The 13,406-nt window shown below is 41.6% G+C and overlaps 1 protein-coding gene across 9 annotated transcripts in view; it reads right to left on the bottom strand.

Annotated features, from left to right (window-relative positions):
* The window catches only part of GSAP (gamma-secretase activating protein), a 167,679-nt gene that overhangs the window by 134,973 nt on the left and 19,300 nt on the right, over positions 1-13,406 (bottom strand). For all 9 annotated transcript variants that reach the window (XM_081282796.1, XM_081282794.1, XM_081282792.1 and 6 more), the window contains 2 exons: positions 10,953-11,022; positions 10,591-10,644 (listed from right to left, as the gene is read on the bottom strand). In XM_081282796.1, the coding sequence (XP_081138922.1) occupies positions 10,591-10,644; positions 10,953-11,022 (124 nt within the window). The remainder of the gene's footprint in view (positions 1-10,590; positions 10,645-10,952; positions 11,023-13,406) is intronic.

Below are 13,406 nucleotides of genomic sequence, written 5' to 3'. Positions count from 1 at the left end.
AAAAATCAAGTGGGGCATAGAGATGCACACCTGTAATCCCAGCAGCTTGGGAGGCTGAGGCAGAAGGACTGTGAGTTCAAAGCCAGCCTCAGCAAAAGCAAGGTGCTAAGCAACTCAGTGAGACCCTGTCTCTAAATAAAATACAAAATAGGGCTAGGGATGAGGCTCAGTGGTCAAGTGTTCCCTGAAACCACCCCACCCCCACAAAAAAATGTAAAAAAAAATCAAAATATCAGTGGAGCCTGGGAGGATATCACCAAAGGGGAACTTGCAGCCAGGCAGGATATGGATGTCCCAGGAAGAGACACAGCAAGATTAAAGTACAGGGACGGGCATGATATGGGAGGGAAGAAGGTGGCAGAAGAACCTGTTCTGATGCAAGAGATGGTATATCTCAAGAGTTGGTGACAAGGTTGGGAGAGTTGGAGGAGCTCTGGTTAGTGTGGCTCCTGAACTGAACCACACTCTGAAGCTCTTCACTGGCCCCAACACTGAATGGATCTCCAGGAGTCAGTGGCAATGGGGCCCCAACACATGTGATCACCCCAGTTGCTGCTTGCCGGCAGCACTGTGGCAAATGCAACTCCACAGGGGACAGTGTGGAGGACAGCCTGGACCTGGTTTCCCAGGAAAATCCATTTTCTAAATAAAACACTAATTCTGTGTGGTCACAGCCAAGGAGAGAAGCACTGTTGATAAAAACTGCATTGTAAAATATGTGGATCATGTTTTACAATGCAGTTTTTTTCAGAACTCTGAAAAAAAAATGTTAGTTTGTCTCTTTTGCAATGAAAAAACAAATCTCATTTTAAGTGACTGTTAAGTAACACCTTGTAGCAAACTGTGTGTGTGTGTGTGTGTGTGTGTGTGTGTGTGTGTTTAATCAAATGGCTTACAAGATCATTTATGGAAAGGTTAAGTCTTTCCAAAATATCCATCCAAAGGACAAAATATTCGACTCTAAAATACATCATTTCTGAAATCTTAACAAAATGAAACCTTCCTATGATGAACACTGATGACTTATATCTCCACCCCCAAACTCTCAGCTGAGCTTCTGACTTGTTCAAATTCCTACCTCACTTCTCTACCATGATGTCTGTGAGGCATGTCGAACTCAGTGTGCTTGCGGGGCACCTCAGAATTACTCATTCTAGGGATGGAAACAGGGAACAATTAGCCCCATTTAGTTCATTGATCCTGAGTTGCCCTACTGTGCATCACTTCCAACCATACTTCCTGGCTGAACAAGTATAGGCAATAAAGAAATTTTCCCAAAGGCCCCAGGTAGAAAGTAAGAAGTAGGCAGAGCAACTAAGGTAAGGCACTGTCAAATTACACCGGGACAGAGCTGGTTCTCACCTCAGTGGCCAGCATAAAGGTAAGCTAATTAAAGCTATGAAATACCCAATGCAATAACTAACAATATTCATTCTAATGTTTTTAAAGATACAAGCAGATAATCTCACTATAGGTGCAAGCTTAAAAGACTGAGCAAGAAAATCTGCATATAATTTACTGTTTTATCAAATAAAATTTTAAATTTGATCTGAAAGGACATTTTATAGCACAGTCACTAAAGATTATTGTTCTGCACAACAATTGTGCGTAGATGAACATCAAGTAAAAAATACAGTTGCAGCTGGGTTTAACAGAATAAAGTATGTCGAAGGCTAAAAGGAATGCGGCACAACAAGAACTGGGAGATACAGGTAGCAAATCCAAGGTTGTGTATAGATGCCCAGTCTCACCATCTCCAGAAACCCAAGCAGTGAGGCCTTTCCTTTCTCGGACAAAGGGGTTTATTACCCCAGGAGATCAAGGCCAGATCCTGTTTTTTTGCAGACCCTTGTTTTAGGGGTCAGGATACCAATGGTCTAGATCACATTTTGCTTAAGTTAGTTCAGTTCTATCTCCTCCGAAGTGAGCTTTGCACCTAATTTTAAGAGGACCAGAGAGTTCTGGGGAACTATCAAAAGGAGGTACAGAAGCAGGTTCTCAGTGTATCAGGGCAAGGGGAGGCAAGGGCAATGAATACAACGAGATGTCAGGGAAAGCTCCTGCCCACCAACACCTGCCATAAGCTATTATGCTGAGCACTCCAAGTAGGACCCGTCCAGACTCAACTCTGGTCTCCTTGCCTCTCAAAGCTGCCTCTGGGCTGGGAACATGTGTCATGAGAAACCCAGGATTCTTCATAGACCTCCTATGGAAAAACAGGTATAAAGGGTTTTTCCATCAGATGCTGAGTGGGAACTAAGCTAACAAAGAAGAAATTTAAATGCCAAATAAATAGACCAGATGGAAAGCACCTGGGATCAGAACAGTACGGGATTGATACGTGATCCACTAGACCAGAGGTTGAATGGTGGTAGTCCACACACTTGCTCCTGCCCACAGGTGGTGGTTATTGCCTGGGCAGGATTTTTTTAAAAACTTGAACCAACTTTTACATACATATATATTACATAAAGGTCCAGACTTCTCTTAAATTGAAAAGCTGACCCTGCTGGACTTACAGCCCCACAGGACAACGAAAAGTTAAAGCTCAGTAGTGGCTTCCCCTGTAAAGACTCCCATGGGGGATCCACACCACACCACATCTCTATAGCTCTTGAACTCCCTTCCACCCCCTATAAAAGAGAAGAAATATTTCCCAGTTTCTATGTTAAAATGGAAACAAGACACTATTTTTCTTATTTACTTACCATAGACATTTGCATTGTATCCCCAGCACGATGCCTAGTGTCTCACCCACAGAAATTACTCAATACTGTTGAGTTATGGACAGATGGATGACACAAAATGTTAGATTAAAAAGGTGAGGGTTACATGACTAATAAAGTACTAAGTGGGCCTTGGCAAATGAGAATTTTTTTTTTTTTTTTACTGTGTATTGGTAGGCTTTTCACAATGTGCTAGGTAACAGTCACTACCCAATCAGGAATTCTTTTTTTTTATAATATTTTATTGTTGGTTGTTCAAAACATTACATAGTTCTTAATATACCATATTTCACAGATTGATTCAAGTGGGTTATGAACTCCCATTTTTACCCCGTATACAGATTGCTGTGTCACATCAGTTACATTTCCATTGATTTATAAATTGCCTTTCTAGTGACTGATGTATTCTGCTGTCTATCCCATTCTCCACTATCCCCCCTCCCCTCCCCTCCCCTCCCCTCCCCTTCTCTCTCTCCACCCCCTCTACTAAAAATCGTTTCTTCCACTTATATAATTTTTATCCTACTCCTCCTTTCCTCTTATATGTAATTGTGTATAACCCTGAGGCTCACCTTCCAATTCCATGCAATTTCCCTTAACTCTCCCTTTCCCTCCCGCCTATCATCCCTGTTTAATGTTAATCTTCTACTCCAGCTCTTCCTCTCTACCCTGTCCTTGGTTACTCCCCTTATATCAAAGAAGACATTTGGCATTTGTTTTTTAAGGATTGGCTAGCTTCACTTAGCATAATCTGCTCTAATGCCATCCATTTCCCTCCAAATTCTATGATTTTGTCATTTCTTAATGCAGAGTAATACTCCATTGTGTATAGATGCCACATTTTTTTAATCCATTCATCTATTGAAGGGCTTCTAGGTTGGTTCCACAATCTTGCTATCGTGAATTGTGCTGCTATGAACATCGATGTAGCAGTATCCCTGTAGCATGCTCTTGTTAGGTCTTTAGGGAATAGACCGAGAAGAGGAATAGCTGGGTCAAATGGTGGTTCCATTCCCAGCTTTCCAAGAAATCTCTACACTGCTTTCCAAATTGGCTGCACCATTTTGCAGTCCCACCAACAATGAACAAGTGTACCCATTTCCCCGCATCCTCGCCAGCACTTGTTGTTGTTGGACTTCTTAATGGCTGCCAATCTTACTGGAGTGAGATGGTATCTTAGGGTGGTTTTGATTTGCATTTCTCTGACTGCTAGCGATGGTGAGCATTTTTTCATGTACTTGTTGATTGATTGTATGTCCTCCTCTGAGAAGTGTCTGTTCAGGTCCTTGGCCCATTTGTTGATTGGGTTATTTGTTATCTTATTATCTAATTTTTTGAGTTCTTTGTATACTCTGGATATTAGGGCTCTATCTGAAGTGTGTGGGGTAAAGATTTGTTCCCAGGATGTAGGCTCCCTGTTTATCTCTCTTATTGTTTCTTTTGTTGAGAAAAAACTTTTTAGTTTGAGTAAGTCCCATTTGTTGATTCTGGTTGTTAACTCTTGCGCTATGGGTGTCCTATTGAGGAATTTGGAGCCTGACCCCACAGTATGTAGATCATAGCCGACTTTCTCTTCTATCAGACGCCGTGTCTCTGATTTAATATCGAGCTCCTTAATCCATTTTGAGTTAACTTTTGTGCATGGCGAGAGAAAGGGATTCAGTTTCATTTTGATGCAAATGGATTTCCAGTTTTCCCAGCACCATTTGTTGAAGATGCTATCCTTCCTCCATTGCATGCTTTTAGCCGCTTTATCAAATATAAGATAGTTGTAGTTTTGTGGATTGGTTACTGTGTCTTCTATTCTGTACCATTGGTCCACTCGCCTGTTTTGGTACCAGTACCATGCTGTTTTTGCGACTATTGCTCTGTAGTATAGTTTGAAGTCTGGTATCGCTATACCACCTGATTCACACTTCCTGCTTAGCATTGTTTTTGCTATTCTGGGTCTTTTATTATTCCATATGAATTTCCTGATTGTTTTATCTATTTCTACAAGAAATGCTGTTGGGATTCTGATTGGGATAGCATTGAACTTATAGAGAACTTTTGGTAATATCGCCATTTTGATGATGTTAGTTCTGCCTATCCATGAACAGGGTATATTTTTCCATCTTCTGAGGTCTTCTTCTATGTCTCTTTTTAGGGTTCTGTAGTTTTCCTTGTATAGGTCTTTCACCTCTTTTGTTAGGTTGATTCCCAGGTATTTTATTTTTTGGGGGGATATTGTGAATGGAGTAGTTGTCCTCATTTCCGTTTCAGAGGATTTGTCGCTGATATACAGGAATGCATTTGATTTATGCGTGTTGATTTTATATCCTGCCACTTTGCTGAATTCATTTATTAATTCTAATAGTTTCTTTGTAGACCCTTTTGGGTCTGTTAGGTATAGAATCATATCATCTGCAAATAGTGATAATTTAAGTTCTTCTTTTCCTATTTTTATGCCTTTAATTTCTTTAGTCTGTCTAATTGCTCTGGCCAGTGTTTCGAGGACTATGTTGAACAGAAGTGGTGAGAGAGGGCATCCCTGTCTTGTACCAGATCTTAGAGGGAATGCCTTCAATTTTTCTCCATTCAGAATGATGCTGGCCTGTGGCTTATCATAGATTGCTTTAACAATGTTGAGGTATGATCCTGTTATCCCTAATTTTTCTAGAGTTTTGAACATAAAGGGATGCTGTACTTTGTCGAATGCTTTTTCTGCATCTATCGAGATGATCATATGGTTCTTATTTTTAAGTCTATTGATGTGGTGTATAACATTTATTGATTTCCGTATATTGAACCAGCCTTGCGTCCCAGGGATGAATCCTACTTGATCATGGTGTATAATTTTTTTGATGCGATTTTGAATCCGATTCGCCAGAATTTTATTGAGGATTTTTGCATCTAGGTTCATTAGAGATATTGGTCTGTAGTTTTCTTTCCTTGAAGTGTCTCTGTCTGGTTTAGGTATCAGGGTGATGTTGGCCTCGTAGAATGTCTTTGGAAGTTCTCCCTCTTTTTCTATTTCCTGAAATAGCTTGAAAAGTATTGGTGTTAGTTCCCCTTTAAAGATTTTGTAAAACTCTGCTGTATACCCGTCCGGTCCTGGGCTTTTCTTAGTTGGTAGTCTTTTGATGGTTTCTTCTATTTCCTCTATTGTTATTGGTCTGTTTAGGCTGTCTATATCTTCCTGACTCAATCTGGGCAGATCATATGACTTAAGAAATTTATCGATACCTTCACTATCTTCTATTTTGTTGGAGTATAAGGATTCAAAGTAATTTCTGATTATCTTCTGTATTTCTGAAGTGTCTGTTGTGATATTGCCTTTTTCATCCCGTATGCTAGTAATTTGGGTTCTCTCTCTTCTTCTCTTCGTTAGCATGGCTAAGGGTGTGTCGATCTTATTTATTTTTTCAAAGAACCAGCTTTTGGTTTTGTCAATTTTTTCAATTGTTTCTTTTGTTTCGATTTCATTAATTTCAGCTCTGATTTTAATTATTTCTTGCCTTCTACTTCTTTTGCTGTTGTTTTGCTCTTCTTTTTCTAGGATTTTGAGATGATATATGAGATCGTTTATTTGTTGGTTTTTTCTTTTTTTAAGGAATGTGCTCCAAGCAATGAATTTTCCTCTTAAAACTGCTTTCAATGTGTCCCATAGATTCCGATATGTTGTGTCTGTGATTTCATTTAACTCTAAGAAGTTTTTAATTTCCTCTTTAATGTCTTCTATAACCCATTGATCATTCAGTAACCTATTGTTCATTCTCCAAGTGATGCATGATTTTTCCTTCCTTCTTTTATCGTTGATTTTCAGTTTCATTCCATTATGATCAGATAAGATGCATGGTATTATTTCTACTCCTTTATATTGTCTAAGAGTTGCCCTGTGACATAATATATGATCTATTTTTGTGAAGGATCCATGTGCTGCTGAGAAAAAAGTGTAACTACTTGATGTTGGGTGGTATATTCTATATATGTCAATTAGATCTAAGTTGTTAATTGTGTTGTTGAGTTCTATAGTTTCCTTATTTAACTTTTGTTTGGAAGATCTGTCCAGTGGTGAGAGAGGTGTGTTGAAGTCTCCCATGATTATTGTATGGTGGTCTATTAGACTCTTGTACTTGAGAAGAGTTTGCTTGATGAACATAGCTGCACCGTTGTTTGGGGCATATATATTTATGATTGTTATGTCTTGTTGGTGTATGGTTCCCTTGAGCAGTATGCAGTGTCCCTCTTTATCCTTTTTGATTAACTTTGGCTTGAAATCTATTTTGTTTGATATGAGTATGGACACTCCTGCTTGTTTCCGCAGTCCATATGAGTGGAATGATTTTTCCCAGCCTTTCACTTTCAGTCTATGTATATCTTTTCCTATCAAATGCGTCTCCTGTAGGCAACATATTGTTGGATCTTGTTTTGTGATCCATTCGACTAGCCTGTGTCTCTTAATTGGTGAGTTTAAGCCATTAACATTTAGGGTTATTATTGAGATTTGGTTTGTTCCTCCAGTCATATTTGTTTATTTATGTTACTAAACCTGATAGTTTTCCTCCTTGATTACTTTCCCCCCTTTACTGTCCTACCTCCCACTGATGGTTGTCAATGTTATTTTCAGTTTCCTCTTCCTGTAATGTTTTGCCAAGGATTTTTTGGAGAGCTGGTTTTCTAGCTGCGAATTCTTTTAACTTTTGTTTATCGTGAAAGGTTTTAATTTCATCTTCCATCCTGAAGCTTAATTTCGCCGGATACACGATTCTTGGTTGGAGCCCATTTTCTTTCAGTGTTTGAAAAATGTTATTCCAGGATCTTCTAGCTTTCAGAGTCTGTGTTGAGAGATCAGCTGTTATCCTGATTGGTTTGCCCCTAAATGTAATCTGCTTTCTTTCTCTTGTAGCTTTTAAAATTCTCTCCTTATTCTGTATGTTGGGCATCTTCATTATAATGTGTCTAGGTGTGGATCTCTTATGATTTTGCACTTTCGGCGTCCTGTAGGCTTCTAGGATATGGGATTCTGTTTCATTCTTCAAGTCTGGGAAGTTTTCTCGAATTATTTCATTGACTAGATTGTTCATTCCTCTGGTTTGGAGCTCTGTGCCCTCCTGTATCCCAATGACTCTTAAGTTTGGTCTTTTAATATTATCCCATAATTCTTGAATGTTCTGTTCATGATTTCTTAGCATTCTTGCTGAATTGTCTATGTTCTTCTCAAGTTGAAATACTTTGTCTTCATTGTCTGATGTTCTATCTTCTAAGTGATCTATTCTGCTGGTAGTATTGTCAATTGAGGTTTTAAGTTGGTTTATCGCTTCCTGCATTTCTAGGATTTCTATTTGTTTGTTTTTTATTACCTCTATCTCCCTGTGTAATTGATCTTTTACTTCCTGGATTTGTTTCTGTAGTTCCTTGTCAAAGTGATCTTTCATTGTCTGATTTTGCTGTCTCATGTCTTCCTTGAGAGTCCAGATCATCTGAAGCATGTATATCCTGAACTCTTTATCTGACATTCCGTCTGTTGCAGCTATTACCTCTTCTAGAGTTGAGTTGACCTGCAATGCTTGTGGTCCTTTCTTTCCTTGTCTTTTCATATTGCTTGCGTTTCTTTCTGCTTGGTGGAACTGTTGTGTTTTTGAAATTTTTCCCCCTGTTTATTTATATTGCTCTTGTATAGTTGGGATATCTCTCTTGTAGGGCGGGTAGTGGTTGTGCTCCTCCTCTAATCAGGGTGATCTATCCACTACGCTGGTTGGTCGTAGGTCTGCCCGCCCTGCGGGCACGGGTGGCTGCTCTACTCTACTCCCACTCCAATTGCGGTGACGTTCCTACCACGTCCTCGGATCGTTGGTCCTGATCCGGACGTGGGCAGCAGCTCTTCTCCACCCCTACTCCAATTGATGTGACGTGTCTACCACGCTGGTCGGCCTCCAAACCTGTTCCACCGGTGGGTCTCAGATCTGCCCACCCTGCGGGCCTGGGCGGCAGTTCTGCTCAACCCCCACTCCCAGTGGGGGTACCTAACTGCCTCTCCAACGGGTCTCTGGGCTCCTTCCGGACGCTGACGGCGGCTCTGTTCAACCCCCACTCCAACCAGTGTGACGTGACTGCCTTGATGCTACTTGTCCACCACACTGGCAGGCTGCCGAGCCTGTCCTGCCAGTGGGACGTAGGACTGCCTACCCTGCAGGATCAGACGGCAGCTCTTCACTGCCTCCACTCCAAGTGGGTTGACTTGGCTACCCTGCCGTCTGGTCGCTGGTCCTGTTCCAGGCGTGGGCGGCTACTCTCCTCGGCCCCAGCTGCAGTTGGGGTGTCGTGATACCACACCGGCGGGACCCTTAGCCTGCTCTGGGCGCAGGAGGCAGCTCCACTCTGCCCCCCGGGCCCCCGCAGCACCCAGCAGGACCCGGACCAAGAAGCAGACCCTGTAGGATCTCCAACCCTGAGCCTGAGCCGCTTCGGGAGCCAGGAGCCGGTCTCTCCGATCCCCGCCACGTTCTGCTAGGCGTAGGCTCCTCAGAGCAACCGCCGCGGGTTCCCCAAACCCAGGCTAAAGCAGTCCCGGGTGCCCAAGCCTGGCCGCACCAGACTCTCCCTGCTCGGTGCCCAGGCCTGGCCGCACCAGACTCTCCCTGCTCGGTGCAAGCTCCGCTGTGGGCAGAGTCTAAGACGCACTTCCCACGGGTTCCCCAGCTTCAGGCCAAAACTGTTCCAGGAGACAGAGTCTCGCTGCCCCTCGTCGCAAGTTTCACTTGAGGCTGGCCTCAGCTCGCGGTCCCCGCAGGCTCCGCGGCCCTGGGCTCAAACCGCCATGGGAGCCAGAACCCAGCCTCTCCGATCCCTGCCTCACTCTGCTAGGTGCAGGCTCCACAGAGGAACCCCAGCCTCAGGCCCAGACGGCCCCGGGAGCCCGAGCTTGGCAGCTCCAACCTCTCCCAGCTCAGTGTACGCTCAGCCAGGGGCAGGGTCAAAGACACAGTTCCCTCGGGCTCCCTAGCCTCGGGCCAAACTGTTCCGGTAGCCCGAGCCACGCCGCCCCTCAGCGCACAGTCCCCCTGTAACTGGCCTCCGCCCGGAGTCCCCGACGGATCTCCCGCCCTGGACCAAAGCAACCCGGGGAACTAGAATCTGGCCGCTCAAAGTCCAGCGCCCGCCTTGCCAGGGGTGAAGCCCGAAGAGTATTCTCCTCAGGTATTCCCGTCCCGAGCCAGAGCGATCTGTCTGCGCGACGCAGGCAAATACCAGCCTGGAATCACCTGTTCCGTAGTTGAATGAGCTGAGATCAGTAGAAAACAGGGATGATTGCATCAGCTCTCCATGTTGGCGGCTGCAGTCTTCCTCCGTTTTCCGACCGGTGTCTGGTATCGAACTGGACCGGTTCTCTCCTCTGTTTCAAGGCTGGAACTCAGCACTCAGCGCGGCCAGTGCGCCACTGGCAGGAGCCCCAGAATCCGCTTCGCTGCAATCCCGTTCTGGAACCTCGCCGCCGATCATCCAGGGCGCGTCCCAGACTTCATCTCCCAATCAGGAATTTTTAAAATGGTATTTGGGACTTCCCAAAACTTTTTTTTTTTTTCTGACAGCTTCTGGCCATAGGATTCTAGTGTCATATCAGCCTCAGTCTTCAGGTGATATTTATCACCTTAATACTTTTGCTATTTACTGTTTGATTATTTTTTGGACCTTCATGCTTACTTGAAAAATTAAATAAGTCTTAAAATCTTGATCATGCTTAAATCATCACTGCCTTTTTATTCTAAGACAAAGCTTTTTCTAAAGATGCTTGGCAAGACAAAGCTTTTTCTAAAGATGCTTGGCATTTGACTTAGTACAATAAATCATCTACCATATATCAAGAAAAGCATAGTTTCATTACCTGGTTGTAGCTCATTCCTTCTACCTTCTTCAATAGATTGAACTAAACTTGCAGCTAATGGAAAAAGGGAAAAAAATCCATTAGCAATTGATACATGTAGTATCTTATTAAAGTTTACCGTTTTATACCTGAAGTAAACAAGTGTTTAAAGGCTTTGTTATGGAACATTAAGGTAGAATGCAAAGGATTCTTTTTTGTAGGTCTACTCTGCAGATTCTTAATTTCCAAAATAATTTCCCAAGAACATTTCTTTCCCAGACTTATTGTTGTAGAATAATCAAATATCCTAAAATCCAATACTTTAAAACTTTTAAAAGATGTAGTTAGTTCTTGATATGTAGCAACAAGAAAGATTGACTTACCAAGTAAAGTTTTCTCCCTGTTGACAGAGCAACTGACAACTTGCAAGTCTTTCTCAAAGGTATACAGATGCTATTAAAACAAAAGTTTTCCTTTTTAATTTGAAGTTTTATATCAAATAACAATGGTACAAAAAAAAATCCCACTGGGCTTTGTATCAAGATTTATGGTGAAATATTTTACTAAAGAATACTCAATGAACTAGTTTATCCATGCTGAGATATTGTGCATTGTTTTAAAGACAAGTTTGCTATTGTAGGCCATATTTGGCACTGAAACTTAGCCATGAGATAACCAAACATAGTGGGTAAGCACACAGACATTGGAGCCAAACTAATCCCATGTTCAAATTGTAACTGTCACTTGGAAGCTGTGTGACTCTGGACAAATTATTCAATCTATCCCCCCATCAATAACTTAGGAATCACAGTACCTATCTCATATGTTGTTAGGAGGATCAAGAGAAAGAACAAATGAAGTCTTTAGTATAATGTGTGCCACACATAATAAGTACTCAAATGTTGGTATGGTAATTATTGAATAAAGTTTTAATCAAATACCCAACTGACCATGATATCGTTAGTTATGTCTCGGGTACTAGCACAAGTGTATCTCATATTTACAGAATTAGCAAATAAGTTGTCTGTAATCTTTTTTCTTATTGCTGTTTGAATTGTTCAAAATACCAGAAGACTCCATTTCCTGAAATATTAAAGGAAATGAAAACAGTCACACAGAAGGAGGGTGTGATGTGCAGATTGGGGAACTGGAGACAACTGCAGTTCATTAAGCAAACTCCTTTCAAGTTTACCCAGAAGATAAGGGAACAATGAAGAGTCTCAGACCTCAGGAGAGAATAGGCTGAGTGAAGTAGTAAATGGCAGAAGTAGTTAGAAGGTAATTAGTACTTGCAGGCTGAACACACTAGACTGAGTGGCCAAAAGTTGTGAAAAATACTGGGGAAGTCAGAAAACAGGAAAGGTGAACTGACTGAATACAAAAGCACTGAATTCCTGGAATACATTTTGGTTTTCTTTGACTCTTGCTCCAAGGGATTCTAATTTATAAGAAAAGAAGGATCATGTAGATATTTAGCTTTTTATGTTTTATTCTTTTAACTATAAAACAACACATGAACACAGTCTCAGTATTTAAAAGATGAAAACACTACAGAGTCAGTCAAATCCTCCATATAGTAGTCAATCCCAATCCCATCCAAAAGGGAGCATGTTTATAATTTGCTCTATAGACTTCCAGATCTTTTAAAATAATTTTAATGTAGTATGCTCTCACAGTTCATAGCTTTAAGTTTTTTAAAACATAAATGGAAAGTATTATCCTTACACCTTGCTTTTTTCGTGTAACAATATATTTTGGAGAGACTCCTGTGACAGTATACATTTATAGACTTCTTAACCCTTTAATGGTCATATTGATATCCCAAGAACTTACTGATGGCCCCTTAGTTTACCCCCAGCTTTAAGGTATAATGACCCAATGTACTTTTATATATATCTTTGTAAGCACATACAAGTATTTCTGTAGAATCATACCTAAAAGTAGAATTTGTAGGTCAAAATGTATACAAGTATTGAATTCTTCCATTATGAGCATCAAAAAACTCTTCCCTGACCTAGCTTATGCAAAAAGGCAACTACATAGTGGCTCATGGAATTGAATAATGTAGAGCATATGGCTTTAGCATTAGCTTGATCTAAAGCTGGAAATACCCTTTCTTTCTGTTATCTGGGTTCAATATAATTTTAGCCTCCATGCCATGACATTCCATGTTCTATTCCTCAGAGCCACAGTTGTCCCAACCTCATTCACCCATCACCACACCCAATGGAAGGGTCCATGTCCAAATTCCCAAAGTCTATTATACAGTTAGTCAACCAGCTTATTCATATTCACTCCTGTATGCACTAAAAGGGTAGATCTGCATAAAACAGAGAGGAAGTAGGAGGTACAGAGGGTGAGGAAGAAAAGATTTGGGAATCTGCCTGTATATGCATAACATTGTTTTCCATTTGGCATGGCAAAGAGAGAGATCATTCAATCAAAACTTGAATCAAGACCCTATTTTTCCCACTGTAGGGATAAAAATGCTGGACATTATATCCAGAAGAAACCTAAGACCAAAAAGTAGAGAAAAGAAAGCTGGAGGTGTAGCTCAGTAGGAGGGCACTTGCCTAACACTGCAAAAGGAGGAGGAGAAGGAGGAGGAGGAAGGCAGCTACAAACTCTCTAGGGACCTCAGGTCCCAAAGAATAAGAGCTGTCAGTTTTTGCATCTCATATCCTAAACAGGAAGCTAAAGAAAAGAACACAACAGAACTGCTGACAGGAGCAGACAGAAACACACACCCATTATCTCCAGCCAAAGAAACCAGAACGGGGGAACCTTGCTTAGCAGAAAAGTTCTAGACTATACCAAATACCATGGGGGAAATGCAA

The sequence above is a fragment of the Spermophilus citellus genome, assembly GCF_964194105.1.
Source record: "Spermophilus citellus genome assembly, chromosome: 3".
NCBI lineage: Eukaryota > Metazoa > Chordata > Mammalia > Rodentia > Sciuridae > Spermophilus > Spermophilus citellus.
Note: the sequence above shows the minus strand (reverse complement) of the source record. Positions and strands in the feature narration are given on the sequence as shown.